Genomic DNA, 21,289 nt, shown 5'->3' on the forward strand with positions numbered 1-21,289 from the left:
GCTTCTCTCTCCCCCTCTTCCTTGGTCGGCATTGGTTTTTGGAGAGAGAAAGGGGAATGATTGGGTTAAAACTTGAGGAGGGAGGGAGTATCGTTTGTGCTTAGGAGTGGGGTCCACTGTAGGACAGGAATGAAGCAGATAGAGTGGGAATTATTAAGGCTGGTCCAGATCTTTTTTTGTCTTCTAGTCAATTAGTTTTTTTCTTATTCTTTTTTTAGTAGAATATTTGTGATATCAGTCATTTAACATTTTTTTATAGTAAAAATTGTGTCAATGTCCCAAATGAGAGAAGTCCTGGTATAGTTCCATCTTTACGTATAAACCCTAGATACAATGTAATAATGTGTTTTAGCCCTTATTCTCTGCCAACCAAGCACAGAGAGAGGAAAAAAAATATAAAACCAAAAAATGCCCTTATTTCCCCCTCTCTCTTCTCTCATAATATTAATCTTCATGGCTGTTTGTCCCTTCTCTCCTCTCCTCCTCTCTCTCCTAACCCTAATCTTCCTACTCCGTCTCTCTTCTTCCTTTTTCCCTACGACACTGACATCCCCCTCTCCAACCTCCATCTTTACCACGACCGACCTCGAGTGCACCCTTTGACCACACCATCTCCCTCTCCCGCCTCCTCCTCCGCCACAATTGATCTTGGGTGCATGACCCTTTTGTCTCCTTCTTCTGCCTCCCCCTCTGCCACCACCAACCTTGAGCGTTGCATCCAATGCCTATGACAAGATATCCATCTCCGAGATTACTGTCAAGAAGACGGTGTTCTTTCCTCATCTCAAGAATATGCTACTAGAGATATTCTCTAGAGGTTGCTCCCAACTCATCTCTACAGCTTTCACTTCAAAGTCCATGATGCCTGTAATGGAACTTGATGCTTTTGGATTAGTAATTCTGATAGGAGAGTAATGGTGTATTTGAGAAGGCTTATTTATTTATTTATTTATTTATTTATTTATTTGAAGCTTATAAGTTATGCTGGCTTTTAATGGATTTTGAGTTTTTTTTATAAAAATACTACAAAAATTGTTCGAGTAGAATAGTAATTTGTTTGGTCAAACATTGCGTTCTTAAGTGAGCTTATAAGCTAGTTTTTCAAAAGTTGGGTATACTAATTTTTTAAAATGAGACTGATAAGCTAACTTTTTGGCATTTTACCAAACAGGCAGAAATAAAAAAGTTAGCTTAAAAACTTGTTTGACTAAAAAATAAGCCTCCCCAAACACCTTCCAAGCCATAAGGAACCTTAGATCATGTATGGATCTCGAGTTGAGTATTATCTTTAATGCCGAGCATATGTTTGATGTGTTGCTTACAAGATTAAGATTTTATATGTGTTACTCATTTTAGTAATTTATGTTTGGTATATTAGTTTCATAACTTGTTTTAAATAATGAACATTGTTGCTTCAGCTTTATGTTCAAAAGGAGATTTTTGGCATCCTTTGAGTTAATTGAAGAATACCTTGAGTAATAAAACCACGACACAAGGTAGTTCTAGTTTTAAAATGTGCAAATTTTGTATTAAGTCTAAATCCTTATATGTAAAGTTTAAGTCATTTCGTGTGAAGTTTAAATCATTTTGTATTAAGTTTAAGTGATTTTATGTTAAGTCTAAGTCATTTTCTATGAAGTTTAAGCAATTGTGTGTTAAGTCTATGTCATTCCGTGTTAAGTCAAAGCCCTTCCCTGTAAAATTTAATTCATTTCCTGTGAAGCTTAAGTCATTTTGTATTAAGTCTAAGTCATTTCATACTAAATCCAAGTCATTTTTTGTGAAGTTTAAGCAATTATGTGTTAAGTCTAAGTCATTTTCATGTTAAGTCTAAGCCCTTACCTGTAAATTTTAAATCATTTCCTATAAAGTTTAAGTTATTTTGTATTAAGTCTAAGTCATTTCATGTTAAATCTAAGTCATTTTCTGTAAAGTTTAAGCAATTGTGTGTTTAGTCTAAGTCATTTCATGCTAAGACTAAGCTTTTCCCCTATGAATTTTAAGTCTGTGAAGTTTAAGTCATTTCATATTAATTCTAAGTCATTTTCTGTTATGGATATTTTATTACCTATTAAGTTATGTTGTATGTTATAAAGTTGTGATTTTTCTGGAAGGAAATGAACAAAAAAGCAGTAAGAACAAGCGGCAAGGTCTCCATGATATTTTTTTAATACATGATCTATTACTATCACAGTCTAAAAAACTATATCTCTCTTTGGCATTTCATCAAACACTTCATAAGCAATCTTTAAATCACCGCATATCATACCTGAGAGAAATTTTGTAGGAGAGAGAAGATAAGGTCATAGATGGTTTTAGAGGAGGAGAGGGGTTGGTCAAGGGAGGAGAAGATGGTGGCAAGTTTGGAGAAAGAGATCTTGTTGTCGTCATTATTGTTGAACTAGTTAAAGATGCGCTCGAGGTCGATGGCAGAGGGGGAGGGCGGGGTCAAAGGTTGTGCTAGAGGTCAGTAATGACAGAGGCGGAGGCAAGAGAAGGAGACAGCAGGATTGGAGGAGGAGAGGAGGAAGAGGGAGAGAGAAGGTTAGGTTTAGGGTAGGAGAGAGGAAGAATAGAGGATATGAAGGAGGAGCAATTATGAATATTCGGGTTAGGAGAGAGGGGGAATAGAGGAGGGAGAAGCAACAAGGTTATCCATTGTGCCGACAAGGATGTAAGGGAGGAGCATTTAGAAAGGGAGTTTAGTTGGGAGGAGGAAGCAGTAGGAAAAATCTCACTTGGACCTAATCTTTGTGATACACACATACACCCCCACCAAGGAGGGGTAATTTAGAAATCTAGGGAAATACAATATATAAAATGTATATTGCTGAATTGGAAGGGCTGAATCACACCTTTTTTTTGGGTTTTGGAGGCTTTTACATATGGGAGAAAGGTTGAAAGGGCTACTCAGATGGGCTGATGAAAATTGAGGCCTTGACACAATTTTTCCTTTTTCATATTTGAAATTAGTAACTCCAATCATCGAGACTGATATTGTGTCTCCAAATTCTTTTTTGCTTTGTTTGGATGGGGGTGAATGAGGGGTTGGGGAACGAAGTTAAATGAATTAATCTTGTTTTTTGAGATTTTTTTGAAAGAAAATAAAGTGAAATGGGAGTAACAAATTTTACATCCATTAACCTTTATTCTATATAATTTGGTTAATCCTCAAATTGGGGTGTAGAGGAAACGAATCTCAGTGGACCATTATAATACAAACTCAACATCTAAGAAATGATACACCTTCATTCCCTTTACAAAACTCTCAAACATGATAATTATATTTCCCCTTCTCTTCCTTTCATTTTCTTTATGTTGTTTCCTTTCTTTCCTTATTTCCCTTCCCCTCCAATTAGTAGATTGCCCAAACATAGCATTCAATTATTTTGAATATTTTTATCTAGAAAGATCTTTTATAATAAGATTATTCGGCGCAAACCATCTTTGATCATCAATTTATACACAAACTTTTTTTTTGTGCACTCAGTATAAATTGTTATTGGGTTTGGATCATGCACGGTGTAATTCTAAATTTGTTAGGAGGGTAGTGGCTTTGTTATTGTTGTTATATAATCTGAACGCTTGGCAATTTGGAAAAATAGACCGAGAGTAAATCAAATGATCAAAGCAACTAAATAGGCAAAAAAAAAAAGTTTTTAAGTCTTGAACTTTTGTAGATCCAAATGTATTAATTGTTTGGATTTTGTTGGGTCAGATCCATGATTACTAGATCCAAATTATACCTAGTTAAGTTGGTCTAAACTTTTCCGGGTCCAAATTGTATTCATTTGGAACATAGGGACAACTCATCACTTGTAGAATTTTAAATTAAGACCATGCTTAATTTAGTTTATGACAACGTGCCCCCAGCTTGCATTTCGAGACATAGAGCGCTGTAGTTGGGACAAACTATCAAGTGAGTATAGCAATAAGTGTGCATTTTAAAAAAGGCTAAATGACACTTAAATATCATAAAGTTTATCCGACCTAACATTTAAATACCATAACTTATATTTGATGGCAGAAAAATACCACAAGATGTCCACCGTTAGAATCCTTGTAAAGGTGTTAATTTTTTATCGTTTGGACAAAAAAAGAAATGTTAGAGGCACACCATGAGGCACACCTCCGGCCACACTCCCCCCACCTGCTACAGTGCAGGGGGCTGTTAGAAAATTTATCAAATAATTAAGATTATAGCATGCAGATAAATCCGAAAAATTAAACAATTAAAACTGGCCTGAACGGGAGCAGTCGTGTATTCACTGCCCTAGAAGATTGAGAACCCGCCTATCGCCCTGGCGCAGATGGTTCCCTTCCCCTAGCGGTAAAAACCCCCGGAAACTGCCGGCCTCTACACTCGGGCGAGAATGCAGAGCTTCAGCTCAGATGAAGGAAGTTGCCCATAAAATAAAACTAAGATGTGGATGAAAATAATTTGTAGGGGAGAGAAGAAAAACAAGAGAAACTTGTTGTATATTTTTTCTTATCATTTTGAGCTCAACATACGGATATATATATATATAGGGTTGGAAAAGACGTTACAAAACCCGTAATTAATTCCGTAACGTTCGTCATAAATTTTGTAACGTTCCCCATAATTATATAGCCGTTACACATATTTTTAATTGCATGTTTTAATTACAATATTTATTATAATTCATGAAGGCAAAATTGCCTTTTGTTAACAAAATATCTAACAGTCCCTCCCAAAAGGCAATATTGACTGAAGACTCAGAAATCAATAAATAAATCAAGAAATCATAAAACAAATATAGGTTGGGCAACCTTTCGTATCGTGAATTCGGGAGAGGTAGCTTTCGGCTTTGAACCTTTCCTTAGTGAGTTCATCGCCACCTGAGGGACATAATGGACTAAGCCTTGAATTAGGCCCCTTTAATCAGGTATTGATGAAAACACACACAATACGCTTCATCTATTGAGCAAAGCGGGTTGAGCGTTAAAGGCCATGCTCACAATAAACCGACTCATGAGAGTTTCTAGGGGTCAGCCCTGCCCCCCCAACCGCGGCCATCACGGTTCCTCTCACGTAGGTAAGTCCTCAAAGGGTACTACAGCTGTTTATTTAATACCCCCCACAATACACGCGTTGGACTTATTAAGAGTAAAACTCAGCCTAGCCAGCTGTATCATAAGAGCATCGTCATCATAGAGAAGGGGTAGTAGCAAATGCTACATAATGATATATAAATATATCTAGGTCGATGCTCCACACGAGAGTCACTTGTCCAGCTTGTTTCTACCACATTGAACCGACATTGGGACTACGTCTCCAAATAAGGGTTGGGTTGCCGCTGTCAGTGACCTCATCTATGGGCTTAACCCCATCTCCCTCGATGAATCCAGAACCACACTCCTGGATAATCCCTTAGTCAAAGGGTCATCAAGATTCTTTTCACAGACTTTACAAAGTCTAGAATCATAACTTTGCCTAGCAGGCGTTGTATTTATTTATCAAGTTCTTATTTTGTAATTAGTCCATCATATTGTTTGAAATTGACATTAGGTCATGATCTATGATCATAAAAGATCATAGTCTATGTCTGAAGAGATTGATACAAAGAGACCTTCCAAATTTATGTTGTCATTTTCTAGTACCACCTCTTATACAAATAATAATAATAATAATATTTGTACATACGTGCTTTAAATTTTACAAGTGTATTCTTGCATAAAACCTTACAATTAATCATGTAACAAATGCAAGTTATCTAAGAAGACATATGAACATTTATTATAATATCCATCATAACGCAATAAAAGAGATGAACTTTACATTTGAAGATTTGAAATATAATCCACCATATAAAATAGAATTTTAAAAAATGCACCACTTTGATTTGGTTCGCTCATATATTGATCATTTATCATTAGGCAATATATGATGCAAGAAGCGTAATTAAATAAATGCATATGAATTTTTCTCATAATTCCGGTCCTCTTATTCCAAACCAAAAACTCCTAAAGTGAAAAGATTAAAGTTTTACCCGGGTAGTTAGCCAGGTAAGGATAGTAATAAAGGTTGATCAAAGATCAATTAAGTACCTCGTTCCTTACAGAGCGCGTTACGCAACCCTTAAATCTTGCCTTAGACACCAACTAATCCAAGAAAACTTGAATCGGTTCACTCAATGAGTTTTTGTTTCTTAACAGAATATAGAAACTTTAAAATATTTCCTGCAAGCATTTAATTTGCCTAGCAACTATACTGCAAACATATGTTGGATAAGGCCGAGGAGGGGTTTACCTATTGATGTTCGAACCTCATGATTTTCATGTCTTGAGAGTAAAAACTCATCTGCTGCAGACAACTGCCACTTAAGTTGCTGAACAAATCTGCATTCACTTTTACCACCTTCTGTACTAAGCTTATTAGATGTATAAGCACTTCAAAGTATGGAATTATTAATAATAGAAGGTACCATATTCATAGTTTAAAGAAATGAAAGCATTAAACCATAAACAAAACAATCCAGATATTTCAAAGCATCTATGCATCCAGAGTTTGTTCTCTTTATTCTTGTCAAAACCATGCATATGAAATTTTCAAGAATAAAAATGTGCATTGCTACAAATTTATAGCATGTTTCAAATGCGTGCATATTCACTAGCACAAGGGAATAAGGGTAGGTTTTAGATGATTCTAACAAATATAAACTAGGCTTTTAGAAACCAATAAAGGTTCTTTGATATTCGTAACTTACAATAATTATTAACTTTTCTCCAGCACAATACTGATACAAAAATCATAATAATACTTTGAGTATATAGTTTAAAAAAAATTAGAATTATGGTGTAACTACTACATGACTATACTTATTGCACTGGTGTCCTGATGGTTAATATTAACATACTGAACTACGATAAAGATATATTCAATGTCCAGAGTTCATACTCTTACAAAAGAAGACCTCTGGTTAATTGTAATTAAAATTAATTAGCAGTAATGAACAACAATTAAATGAATTCAATAAATGCAGTAATTGACAGAAATTAAAGCAATTAATTACAACATTTAATTAAATTAACAGAACAAAAAAAAATGTGATGAACAGTAACGAAATAGTTTTCTCAGTGAACAGTAAACAGATTTTTAATGAACAAGGAAAATGATTCTCTATGTAAACAGAAAGAAGTATATATTTTTCGGATTTAAATCAAAAGCTATAAACATATCAATCTTCTAGATTGTTGGAAAATTTATCAAATAATTAAGATTATAGCATGCAGATAAATCCGAAAAATTAAACAATTAAAACTGGCCTGAACGGGAGCAGTCGTGTATTCACTGCCCTAGAAGATTGAGAACCCGCCTATCGCCCTGGCGCAGATGGTTCCCTTCCCCTAGCGGTAAAAACCCCCGGAAACGGCCGGCCTCTACACTCGGGCGAGAATGCAGAGCTTCAGCTCAGATGAAGGAAGTTGCCCATAAAATAAAACTAAGATGTAGATGAAAATAATTTATAGGGGAGAGAAGAAAAACAAGAGAAACTTGTTGTATATTTTTTTCTTATCATTTTGAGCTCAACATACGGATATATATATAGGGTTGGAAAAGACGTTACAAAACCCGTAATTAATTCCGTAACGTTCGTCATAAATTTTGTAACGTTCCCCATAATTATATAGCCGTTACACATATTTTTAATTGCATGTTTTAATTACAATATTTATTATAATTCATGAAGGCAAAATTGCCTTTTGTTAACAAAATATCTAACAGGGGCCTCACAGGCTGCACTGTAGCAGGTGGGGGAGTGTGACCGGATGTGTGCCTCATGGTGTGCCTCTAACACCACTCGGACAAAAATGCTCTTCTAGCTATTTAATACCCCCTAACTGTTAAAAAAAAAACCATATGTTCACGTTACTTCACAAGGAATGATTGCCCTGGAGGTTTGATTTTGGATTTCGCCCAAGTTTGGGGGTCAAAACTCTATTTGGGATCTTGATGAAGGGGTTTCATGTTCAAATTTAGAGATTCGCAGTGGAATAAATCTAGAATTTTTGTACTTTGAGGTATTGTTAATTATCTAAAAACTTGATCTTTACCTTAAGTTTGGAAATTTGGGTTATGCTTGGAAAATGTCAATTAAAAACTTGATGAACTTGAAACCCTTACGCTTGGTTTCTTGGCTTCTGCAATGATTTTAGTATAAGTTAGAGAGTGTGTATGAATTTGGGAATTAGGTTTAGATTTGAATCATAAAATTTTTAAAGAGGGAGAGGATAGGTATAAATTATAATTAACACAATCAATGAGGCTAAAAGACATTCAATTTGACCATGTGAGAATATTCTTTGGAATATCCCCACGTGTGACTAACAGATGGTAGTAATGTGCCTACTTTTCCAAAATTGTGGTATTTTTTTGTCACCAAATACAAGCTGTGTTATTTAAGTGTTAGGTTGGGCAAACTTTGTGGTATTCAAATACCATTTAGCCTTTAAAGAATGTTAAATTTTGAATCTATTTACTGATTTTGAAGTTAGTGGTTCAATAATTAGCATTTACTTGGTGAACATTTTACGTCACAATATGTGAGTGCACTTGATACTTTTCCCTACTCAGTTGAGGAGCCAAAGCTAGTAATTCACCCAATTTGAATAGAAATTTAGATCAAATTCCCCCCCCCCCCCCCCCCCCCCATTTTTTTTTCATGAAGTAGGAACTTCCTTTGCCCTCTATAATCTATATCACACATAGGTCTAAATGAAAATATTGGATATCATTTTCACATGAAGATATTCTTTTATGTCCAATAATGAGGCTACACATCAATAATAAGAGAGAAGACGTCATAATCACATTTGGCTCAAATTCAACCACGTCGTGTATTAGAAAATTCTTTTATGATACTCTACAAACTGCAACACATCAATCTCATTATAAAAATAACTTCAAATCATCATAATCGCTATTTTACTCTACAAACGGCAGTTAATGTCATCGCTTAAATTTACCTCAGATCCTAACTTTTTACGAAATCAGATTAGGAATTTTGTTAAAATAACTAGTTTTTAGAAATGACTAAATTGTATATAGTTAAGTTAGTTTAGCTTTCGATCGCAACCATTAATTGTTTAATGAAAGATTATGATTCATTTTAAATTTAGAATTTACCATACGGATTCGGTTCCTCTCCAGCAAATCATTAATTCCCGCAATGGATTCTAACCCCTTTTTTCCGATTCTTCGATAGAAAGATTCATTCTCCTTATAAAAAAAAGGAGGCAGAACCAATAAAAATTTCTTTTTTCAACTCATCTCTGGAGATACCTCATTAATTGCGGTCATTTCATTATTGCGCTAAAAGAGGAGGATCGCAGCCATCTACTAAATAATAACTTTTTCATATTAACGTAGTGGTTTCTCCACTACTATTTGGTAAGCGGATCCAAAACCAAAACTCCATTATGTTTGTAAGCAAATTAAATCATCTTCCGTACCAAGATTATTAGAACATAATCAATTTGAAGAGTACATTTAATGTCATATTCGCTCGAGTTTCATCTACTCCTATCTTTCCTCAATTGTTTGATGCCTACATCAAACTTCTACAATAACGGGGTTGTGGCCCTTTTGAGGAACTCACACACTATTGTGACAAATAAATTGTTAATTGAGGAACATTTAACAACTCTTTGTATCCGATAAGAACTTTAAATTGTTAATTGAGAAACAATTACCTCTTCCGAAGCTAAAAAAAAGGTTATAATTATATTTTCTTTAAGGATTTTTTTTCCTTTTGTTAATTTGATTCGTTATTTTGTGATCTCCCCCTACACTTCTAACTATCCAAAATAGAAGTTAAAACTTTTAGGATTATGATCCTCTCCACTATAAAAAAAATAGTGGAGGGACCACTACATAATCACAGCCATTGATTATCTAGTTAATGGTTGTGATTTTTTGTTTTAGTACAAATTAGGAATGAGTGCAATACACGGGGTTTTGCAATTTAACCCCTCAATAACCAAATTATCCTTCAACTAATAATTTTTTATGAGCAAGAAGTTTTCCCTTTTTTTTCTCCTTTTTAAGAGAAGCATAAGGTGGGAGGGGGGTTTTGTCGCCGATGGACCAAATTGCAAGACTCCTTAGCATTTGAGGGGCTCATGAGCATTTCCAAAGATTCGAGGTACTAATTTGATGTTATTAAAGATTAGAGGGAGTAGTCTCTAAATAACCCAATGTTATATGAGCTTTGCGGTACTAATTTAATGATGACCAACTCATTATGCAATAAGAGGGAGACACCTCACATGTCCTCTCTATTGGTCCCATATTTTGGGTCCTTAAGGAATTTTTCATGTTATATTGCAAATTGTATCTACTAATTTCAAGATTTCAAAAGATAAGCCCAAGCTTGATATGCCATGTTAGCTGACGTGCATATGGATAGAATTGATGAACTGTCACTTTTAGAGTTCTCAAATCTTCAAAATAATTGACCTTCCACTAAAAAGGAAGCAATCATTGATGTTCTTTAAACTGAAAATGGGCGTTTTTCTTCTTTTATCTATTTTTATAAAGGCTAAACGTGTTACATTCATGTACACAAAAATATCCTCATTTTTTAATGGTGCATGCAGTTTTCATTATTATACTGCATTTTAGATTATTTTACAGGAATGGAAAATATGATATTTTTCTAACGTAACAAGAAGGAAATAAACTATGGACTGGCCCGATACATGGAATCAGGCTTTTCATTTTTATTAGATAACATATACTCTGCCTAATTTATAAATAATAATATCTCACATATTAGCATGACTCTTTCTTTGATGTAGATTTAGTGTATATGCAGCGATTATTCCCTGAAAACAATCTTCCACCTAAACTTTTCTAACAAGTGACCATCAAACCTTCAACATTTCTCAACAAATTACATGACACCAGTCATAAATTTCAAAGAATAATTCATCTCCTGCCATTCTTACATGACTTCTATTATTAATTCAGCACCAGAACTAAATAAAATTTTAATAGCTTTGCATTAAAATACGAACTGACTGCTGCTCCTTTTTATCATGCAATAGGTACACAAAGCTCAACTCCGATGAAATAATTCCAGCTCGAGTCTGCTCAATATGTAGCAAGTAATCTATCCACAGCTTGAGATTTATGGTTTTTCTTCAGTCTCCTCCTCGTATTGCTCGCCCTGCATTTTTATTTACCAATTATTACATGAATCAACGAGTTACATGTTCATTATATTTACAGATCTTATAATAAAAATGTATTGCAGGTTAAAAATTATAACCTTTTACCTTCAATTATCGAATCCGAAGTGAGTTTATGCAACCAAACTAGTTTTAAATCCCAAAAGACGCACATTTTAGACGGTATTTTAGAGAAAGAAAGTGTTACTATGTAAAACAACCCAGATTTGACCCATAAAAAAAATCAACTTGAAGGGACATGTTACAGATCAAAATTATAACCCTTACTTCTCATTATAATTTCTGAGTTTTGATGCACTGAAGGGGTCTGTTAGTCTAAGGTCTAGACCCAAAGTTCGAGACAAGAGCTGGAATCAAAAGGACGAGAAAACGAGCAGACAGATCCACGGTCGACCGAGTCGGTCGACCGCGAACGTGCACACAAGCTGGGAGAGCCTGGATCAGGTCGCGGTCGACCGGGGTTGACTGCAAAGAGAGAGAGAATCTCAGAGAGATTTACCCCTTGTTTGAGAGCTTGTATTTTCTTCTTCAATTAATAAAGAGATTGTGTGGTGTGGCTCCTGAGGACGTAGGCACGTTGCCGAACCTCGTTAAATCTGTGTGTTCTTCTCCTTTACTGTTTTTGCAAGGTTAGATCTTTATTTGCGGTATTTTTCCTACTTTCCTACTTTCAACACAAGGTCCGGAAGGGCAAGGGTTCGATTGATTGTTTCGAATCTCCAATAACTGGTATCAGAGCTTCGTTCGGCAATTTGTGTGAAAGCCATGGCAGAGGAAAGCAAATCAAAGATCGAGAAGTTTGACGGTTCAGACTTTGTCTATTGGAAGTCGCAAATGGAGGACTATCTGTACCAGAAGGACTTGTATCGCCCGTTGATGGACAAGGAAAAGGGAAAAAAGAAAGAGGAGTCAGATGGTGATTGAGAGGTACTGGATAGGAAGGCTCTAGGGCAAATCCGGTTGTCGCTCGCCAAATCAGTAGCCCACAATATTCTGAAGGAGAAGACGACGGTGGGGCTTATGAAAGCGCTCGCGAAGATGTACGAGCAACCGTCGGCAGCAAACAATGTGCATCTAGTCAAAACTCTTTTCAACCTCAAGATGGCAGAAGGACAGTCCTTCACGATGCACCTCAGCGAGTTCAACACGATTGTTGATCAACTTATCTCCGTGGACATCACGTTCGATGACGAAGGGCATCGTCCAAATCAATCGAAAAAAGAAAAGACCCAAACAACTCGTACTACTCAAACTCATAAACCGGCGTCAACATGTTAAAAAACCTGCGCTCAAGGATCTTTTTGGGGTCATACAAGGGAGTTGATCTTTCGTCCAATTTGCCTTCTACTACTATCGCAGTTGTCAGATAGTTGGGCAGGTTGTGTGACGACAATCAGCAATTCGGCGGGGAAAGAGAAGTTGAAGCTGAATGAGGTTGTTAGCATGATTCTATCCGAGGAGGTTAGAAGGAAATCGTCCGAATCAGAAGGTTCAGGTTCAGCTCTAAGTTTCGAGCAGAGAGGCAGAAGCCAGAAGAAAGGGAACCAGAACAGGAATCGATCGAAATCAGTGAAGAAGAGGCCGAACTCGAAGGTTAGGTCCATCAAAGGGAAGTGTTGGAACTGCGGCCATGAGGGCCATATGTCTTCGGTCTGTAAAGCACCAAAGAAGGATGCGGGTGAGCAGGAGGGCTCATATCGTGCAGGATGCCTTGATCCTTGCTATAAATAGCGATTCTGATTCTTGGGTCATCGACTCAGGAGCTTCTTTCCATGCCACTGCTAATAAGAAGCTACTTCAGAACTATGTAGCAGGGAACTTTGGTAAAGTATATTTGGGGGATAATGAACCTTGTAATATTGTTGGAAAGGGCGACGTTCAGATACAAATAAAGGGCTCTAAGTGGAATTTGAAAAACGTGAGACACGTGCCGAAGCTGAAGAGGAATCTTGTTTCGTGGGACAGCTTAGAGCAGAAGGCTACGTTTCGACATTCATCGGGGATTCGTGGAGAATCTCCAACGGTACTATGGTTGTTGCCCGAGGTAATAAAATAGGAACTCTCTACCTCACTTCACATGGGAGTGACACACTCGCAATTACAGCTGACAAGGAGAGTACAGATTTGTGGCACAACAGGCTGGGACACATGAGCGAGAAGGGGATGAAAATTCTACATTCACAAGGAAAGCTAACCGGGATCGACATCGTGGAAGTGGGGGTTTGTGAAGACCGCATCTTTGGGAAGCAGAAGAGGGTTAGTTTCCAGAAGGGTGGAAGGCCACCTAAGACTCAGAAGCTAGAATTGATTCATACAGATGTATGAGGCCCAGCCAGTGTGTCTTCTTTTGGCGGTTCGAGATACTACGTCACCTTTATCGACGATCACTCGAGGAAGGTATGGGTTTACTTCATGAAGCACAAGTCAGAGATGTTCGAAATCTTCAAGAAGTGGAAGGCCATGGTCGAGAACGAGACAGATCTGAAGGTGAAGTGCTTGAGATCAGATAATGGTGGAGAATACGAGCTGGAGGAGTTCAAGAGGTTCTGTGCTACGAATGAGATTCGCTTAGAGAGGACTACTCCAGGGACGCCGCAGCAGAACGGCATTGCAGAGAGGATTAACAGGACCTTGACAGAGCGTGCGCGGAGCATGCGATTACATGCATGTCTACCTAAGACATTTTGGGCGGATGCGGTGCATACAGCAGCATACCTTATCAATCACAGGCCATCAGTTCTATTAGATTTTGGGATTTCAGAGGAGATTTGGAGTGGAAAGAAGATAAATCTCTCACACTTACGGGTATTTGGTTGCGTGGCTTATGTTCATATCAGTGACCATGTTAGGGACAAGCTAGAAGCTAAGTCACAGAAGTGCACATTCATTGGTACGGCATTAATGAGTTCGGGTATCGCCTTTGGGATGAGAAGAACAGGAAGATCATCAGGAGCCGGGATGTAATATTCAATGAGGAGGTGATGTACAAGGACAGGGACAATGCTAAGGATAGCCAAAGCAGTGGGAGCAGCACTACGGATGCAGGTGGATCCGAGTACATAGATTTGGAGGAACTTCCAGATGGGGGCGACGATGTCAGTTCTGACCGTAGAACGGATGAGACTACAGGTGCAGAAGCTACTACCCAGGGCGTGGAGCTTAGGAGGTCATCCAGGGCACCCAAATCAAATCCCAAATACCTCTCGTCACTTGATTATCTACTCTTAACAGATAGCGGAGAGCCGGAGTGTTATGAAGAGGCAGTGCAAGTGAGTGAATCTCAGCAGTGGGAGCATGCGATGCAGGAGGAGATGGATTCTCTACTCACTAATGAGACATGAGAGTTAGCCCAGCTACCTGCACAGAAGAAAGCATTGCATAATAAATGGGTCTACCGGGTCAAGCAGGAGAGTGATGGAAGCAAGAGATTCAAGGCCAGATTAGTCGTGAAAGGGTTTCAACAGCGGGAAGGAGTAGACTACACGGAGATATTTTCCTCTATTGTGAAACTCACAACCATCAGAGTGGTGTTGAGTTTGGTAGCTGCAGAAGACCTCTTCCTTGAGCAGTTAGATGTGAAGACTGTCTTTCTTCATGGTGACTTAGATGAAGAAATCTACATGAAGCAGCCTGTTGGCTTCATTGAAGAAGGAAAGGAAGAGATGGTGTGCAAGCTCAAGAAGAGCTTATATGGTTTGAAACAGGCTTCGAGACAGTGGTATAAGAAGTTTAATAACTTCATGCAGAACAATGGCTACAGAAGATGCAATTCGGATTATTGCTGTTATTTCAAAAGGTTCGAGTCCAGCTTTATTATTTTGTTATTATATGTTGATGACATGTTGGTAGCAGGACCGTGTTTAGAAGAGATAAACAGTTTGAAGAAGCAGCTAGCAAAGGAATTTATAATGAAGAATCTGGGTGCAGCGAAGCAGATTCTAGGGATGCGAATCAGTAGGGATGAAGCTGAAGGGACATTGAGATTGAACCAAGCTGAATACATTGAGAAGGTACTTCAGATGTTTAACATGCAGAATGCTAAAGTTGTTAGCACACCCCTTGAAAGTCAGTTCAAGATATCTGAGGAGCAATCGCCTAAGACAGATGCAGATAGAGAGCATATGAGCAGGGTGCCATATTCTTCGGCCATTGGGAGTCTCATATACGCGATGGTTTGCACGAGACCGGACATCGCCCATGCAGTGGGAGTTATGAGCAGATTTGCAAGCAATCCAGGAAAGCAGCATTGGGAGGCCGTGAAGTGGATAATGTGGTACTTAAGGGGGACAACGAACAAGCCACTATGTTTCAGGAGGAAGGAATTGGTGCTGCAGGGATACGTGGATGCGGACTTCGCCGGTGATCATGATACGAGGCGAAGCACCACGGGGTATGTTTATACCTTAGCGTCGACAGCAGTGAGTTGGGTCTCACGTCTGCAGAAGATTGTGACTTTGTCTATAACCGAGGTTGAGTATGTCGCGGTGACTGAAGCAAGCAAGGAGATGATCTGGTTGAACGGGTGCTTGGAAGAGTTAGATCTGAAGTAAGGGAGAGGAGTTCTTTATTGTGATAGCCAGAGCGCTATACATCTTGCTAAGAATCCAGTATATCATGCCAGAACGAAGCATATCGACGTCAAATACCATTTTATACGCTCGCTAGTTGAGGACGGAAAGTTGTATTTAATGAAGATTTTAGGGAGTCAAAATCCGGCGGACATGTTGACAAAGGCAGTCACCATTGAGAAACTGGAGTTGTGCGCAACTTCAGTTGACCTTCACGAGTAGAAGACGAAGGCGGAACCACACTACGAGGATCGGCGAGATTGACGAAATATTGTTGATTGAAGTAAGAATTTTTCGGGGGAAAAGATACATGCGAAGAAGGGGAGAGTTCAGGTGAACTTATTGCAGGCACTTTGGTCTCAAAGTGGGAGATTGTTAGCCTAAGGTGTAGACCCAAAGTTCGAGACAAGAGCTGGAATCAAAAGGACGAGAAAACGAGCAGACAGATCCACGGTCGACCGAGTCGATCGACCGCGAACGTGCACACAAGCTGGGAGAGCCTGGATCAGGTCGCGGGCGACCGGGGCGGGCGACCGCCAAAACCTTGTAAAGTAAACGGTCATCGGTTTTTGGCAGTCGGTCGAACCGTGGCGGTCGACGCTGTCGGTCGACCGTGTCGGTCGACCGCGTCGGTCGACCGCGTCGGTCGACCGCGAGTAAATTTGGCAGTTTCCTATTCTGTTTAGGAATCTGTTTCACCCAGGATTCTATATATACCCCATACGATTTTAGGGTTTGTACTACATCAAAAAGAGAGTTTTTTGACTGCAAAGAGAGAGAGAATCTCAGAGAGATTAACCCATTGTTTGAGAGCTTGTATTTTCTTCTTCAATTAATAAAGAGATTGTGTGGTGTGGTTCCCGAGGATGTAAGCACGTTGCCGAACCTCGTTAAATCTGTGTGTTCTTCTCCTTTACTGTTTTTGCAAGGTTAGATCTTTATTTGCGGTATTTTTCCTACTTTCCTACTTTCACCACAAGGTCCGGAAGGGCAAGGGTTCGATTGATTGTTTCGAATCCCCAACAGGGTCTTTAATGGAACGATAGTTTTCAAGGTTTTTGTATTCGGATAAATAAGGGTTTTTAAGATTGTGTTTTATTTTAAATTTTTTTAGTATATGAACAGTCATCATATGACACATACTTTTTTTTGGTGTGAGGAACCTTAACTAAGTAAACTCCGAGGTCCGGGGCCCCATTACGCAGTTAAGACCAGGTGAATAGCACAATTGTTGCATGCCTAATAATGGGGATAGACATGTCTGTTTTCGTCGAAAGTTGTTTTCATTGATGATTCCATTAAAACTTAAATTGTTTACAGAAAATTACAATGAAAAATTGAGAAAATTACAACTCTCTTGGAAAATAACACAAAAATCGTTTATCGACTTTTGCTTTGTGGGACTTTGCCTGTGCCGGGAGCGCTTTGACTCGTGGATCACCAAATCACAGATCGTGAGGGGTTTAATGATTCTTCCTTCGTTTATCAAAGTAAGAATTTGAAACGAAGATCTTATCAAAGTAAGACGATCGTTCTTCTTAAGATCAAGTCAAAGCTCGAATCTCAAGGAATCGCACAAAGAACTATTTTGTCTGCTCTCTCTGCTCTGAATCACTCGATAAAATGCTTGATCTTCGTCAGTAATGACCCTAGGGGGGTATTTATAGCCTCTGGGACACGTAACTGAAAAACACAACAAAATAAACACGTTAAGGCTGCGAGACAGTGTTTACTGTCTCGGCGGCCGAGACAGTGTTTGTTGTCTTGGGGAAAAGGCAATTTCCTGGCAGTTTTTTTGATGTAACTGCTGTCCCACGTTTTAAACTCCGTTATTTTGGCAGTTGTTTACGTGATTTTCGCCCACAATGTTTTTCACGTCCTTTGGCAGTTAATGGACACGTGTGCGGTGGTTATTAAGGTGGTTTCTGACCATTTCAAAGCTGTCTCGCTGGCGAGACAGTAAACACTGTCTCGCTGGCGAGACAGTTCATATCTGTCTTGATTTCTTTTCTAAGACAGTATGAGGTTCATTCTTGTGACTTTTGGATGATCTTTTTTATGTTTGGATATCTATTAGCATTTTTTAACGCCTACAGATACCCCCTCCAAAGTATTCCAGACTCATTCTTTTATAGAGGAGTCTGGGAGACTTTGGATAAGATAGATTTTACTTACGATCCCTTCAATGCTTGGTTGAGTAGATCGTGTAGAAGAATTTGTAAATGGCTTCGACTCTTAATCTCTTCTTCTTTTAGCCTATTCAGTTCTTTGTAGAATAGCTAATGTTCTCCCGGTATCGCGTCTATCGCTTGACCGTTGTTGAGATCTTGATTCGAAGTTGGTATTTGTTCTTGTAGGTTCAGCTTTTGTCACCGAATTGATACATCCATTCGAAGTTGGTATTTGTTCTTGTAGGTTCAGCTTTTGTCACCGAATTGATACATCCATTGAGAGTTCGTCAGGTTATCCTTAAGAAGTTCAGCTTTTGTCACCGAATTGATACATCCATTGAGAGTTCGTCAGGTTATCCTTAAGAATATTCAGATTAATATTCTTCAGAAACTTCCTGTTGATGGTAGGGAAACAGTTTAGACTCGTGTACCTATTGGAGTATTCATACGTATTAAAACAGCAAGACATCACCTATGCGAGACAGCTCATACTGTCTCGTGGTGCGAGACAGTATATGCTGTCTCGCACAGCGAAGTCGGGGTTATAAAACCCCGACTTAAGGTTTTTTTTAGGGCTTTTTCACGTCGATTTTTTAGCAATCTTTGGGCGATTTTCCAGCGATTTTCTGCAACTTTTCTGCTTCTTCTTCTTCTCTTTGTTTCTGACTTGGGTAGAGCTCCGTTTGGGGGACATTTCACTCGGGTTTCGCAGGTTTGTTTTCCCTCTCTTTCTTTGAAATCTCAACTTCAACTTTGTATGCACTGTTTCAGTTGTATTTTGTGATATTTCGATCAATTTCATGTTCAAAATCCTAACTTTCTCGTCGGATTTCAATATAGATCACATATTCATCATGTCGCCGCGTAGATCTCGAGTTCCCCGGGGTCGTTCGACTGTCCAGTCTCCTGAAGAGTCTGGTCCCGCTGTCGTTTCGCATGGGGGTACATTTCTTTCACCCTTTCACAAATTTAAATATTGTATCTCATCAATTTCATGCGTAAATATCTGTATTTGTATGCAAATCCTCGTTTGTATCCTTTGAGATACCTTCGAGAAGAGCCGGTATCCTCCTTTGAGGGGATCGACGCTTAAAAGTATTTGTTTTGCTTGGACAAAACACACTTCAGAATATACAGGGGCGATTTCGTATTATCTCACGTGTGTTGAAAGGTTTTGATATGCCGTTATAATGCTCGTGCATAGTAACGCATATCTCTTTTATACATGTGGTAGATGGACAATCGTCACACCTGTTGTGAGATAGCGATTATATCTTATGGAGTAAGATATACTGCTGTAGACGTCAAAAATGCTTACAGACATCCAAATATCACTCAAGACAAAGAGAAGGTGATAAACATCAGTATCTAAGTCATGGGAGATCATACAAGCCCAAAGGAAGCAAAAGGATCTGTGAATCAACACAAAACAATGTGAATTCACAGAACAATGCAAACTACAGCGCGTGGGCGCGGCAGCTCATGGTGCCGCGGCTATAGCGCGGCAGCTCATAGTGCCGCGGCTAAGACGCGGCAGTTCATAGTGCCGCGGCTTGGGCGCGGCAATCCATGGTGCCGCAAACACGTATGAACGTGGGTGTAACTGCCCCTTTAGCCGCGGCAGTGTCGACTGCCGCGCCCTTTGGCCGCGACATTGTCGACTGTCGCGCCCTTTAGCCGCGACAGCATCAGCTGCCGCGCCTAAAGAGACAGTTATTGACCAGCTATTTCTTCAGTTATCGTCTAAGGAGGCTATAAATACCCCCCTATGGCCATCATTGACAGAGGCTGAGCATTTTCCAGAGAGATTAGAGCAGAGAGCCTTGAGTTTTGGTGAATTAGAGCAAGAGAGAGAGTCTTCCTTCTTCACAAACATCCTCAAGAAGTTTCTGGCGATTCCTAGAGATCTAAGCTCTGACTTGATCTTTAGAAGAGTGAACATCTTACATCGATAAGATATTCGCTTCAAATTCTTACTTCGATAAACGAAGGAAGAATCATTAAACCCCTCACGGTTCAATCAGAATCTGTGATTTGGTGGTCCACGAGTCAAAGCGCTCCCGGCACAGGCAAAGGTCCCACGCAAGCAGCGATCCAAACAACGATCCTGCGTTTGTTTCTAAAAAGTTGTAATTTTCCTTTTGTTGTGTAAAAGAAGTCTTATAAAAAGACTATCTCTTTTGAATTTGTTGTAATCGACCGAAGATATAATGAATTCCACAATGAAACCAACTTTTGACGCAAACAAACTGGCGACCACAGTGGGAGCCAACGGTCTCGCTGCCGAGACCGTCGTGTCGCAGCCAATCATCAAGATCCCGGTTGAATCCATGGTCGAATACGAATTCGACCAAACCAAGTTTGAGGAATATCTCTCATCCTCTTCAAGATCTTCATTGTCTCGTAAGTACAAGAAGATCTCATCATTGAAGAAGACTTACATGCCAAATAAGGCACAAAATGAAGACTCTCTCCTGATTGTTGCTGAGGATTTTACTCGCAACACCTCTGCTCATAATGACTCTTATCTAGTTAAAGAGTCATCGAATCAAAGCCAACCGGCACTGACGAAGAGGGCTCGTCAAAGACAACGTCAGCGCCGCGCTCGCCAAATAGCTAAGGCCTTGGAACAAACCGACGGAGTTCGTTATCTTGCGGACTTAGAGTCGAAGAGACATAGAGTGGTTCAGTTGTCTCAACGACCAATCACTCATGTCTCTGCTAAACTCATGACGGAGGAATGGACCCTTGTCAAAAGGGCTCGCTCAACCCTCAAAGAACGCATACAAAAGCGTAGGGCAAACGTCGCTCGTGTCCGTGCTCTTTTACAACAAAGACAAGAAGGGAAGAAGGAAACAGTGTACGTCGCTCGTGTCCGTGCTCTTTTACAACAAAGACAAGAAGGGAAGAAGGAAACAGTGTCTAAGGAAGCACCAAAGAATCACAAAGTATGGATCCCCAAATCCAAACTCGTACTAAAATCGGGTCTGCATAATCCAACCTGTGACCGCGGCAGTCTTCACTGTCGCGGCACATCCTTCAACCGCGGCAGTTTCCACTGCCGCGGCACATCTCGCGACCGCGACGATCTTCCCTGCCGCGGTCAAAGAGAGGCTCCAAAGAGTTTTCCTTCAGCCCCACCAACGTCCATTCCTGGTCCGTCTACTACAATCATAATTGTTCCAGGGAAGCCACGGTTCATTCCTGACCTGTCAATATCCAAGATCACGATGGCGGATCGCCTCAATCCTTCATCTGACGATCAAAACAAAGTTCCAGTTAAAGAATGCTTGGGTCCAGTGAACGAATCCCAGGAGCCCGTTAAGACACCACATC

At 39.3% G+C, this 21,289-nt stretch overlaps 1 protein-coding gene across 1 annotated transcript in view; it reads right to left on the bottom strand.

The window, feature by feature from the left end:
• The window catches only part of LOC109841160 (phosphoenolpyruvate phosphatase-like), a 39,063-nt gene continuing 28,567 nt past the window's right edge, over positions 10,794–21,289 (bottom strand). Inside the window, exon 10 of the mRNA XM_020410040.1 lies at positions 10,794–11,192. Within this exon, the coding sequence (XP_020265629.1) occupies positions 11,117–11,192 (76 nt within the window). The 3' untranslated portion in view covers positions 10,794–11,116. The remainder of the gene's footprint in view (positions 11,193–21,289) is intronic.

The sequence above is a fragment of the Asparagus officinalis genome, chromosome 5, assembly GCF_001876935.1.
Source record: "Asparagus officinalis chromosome 5, Aspof.V1, whole genome shotgun sequence".
Classification (NCBI taxonomy): Eukaryota; Viridiplantae; Streptophyta; class Magnoliopsida; order Asparagales; family Asparagaceae; genus Asparagus; species Asparagus officinalis.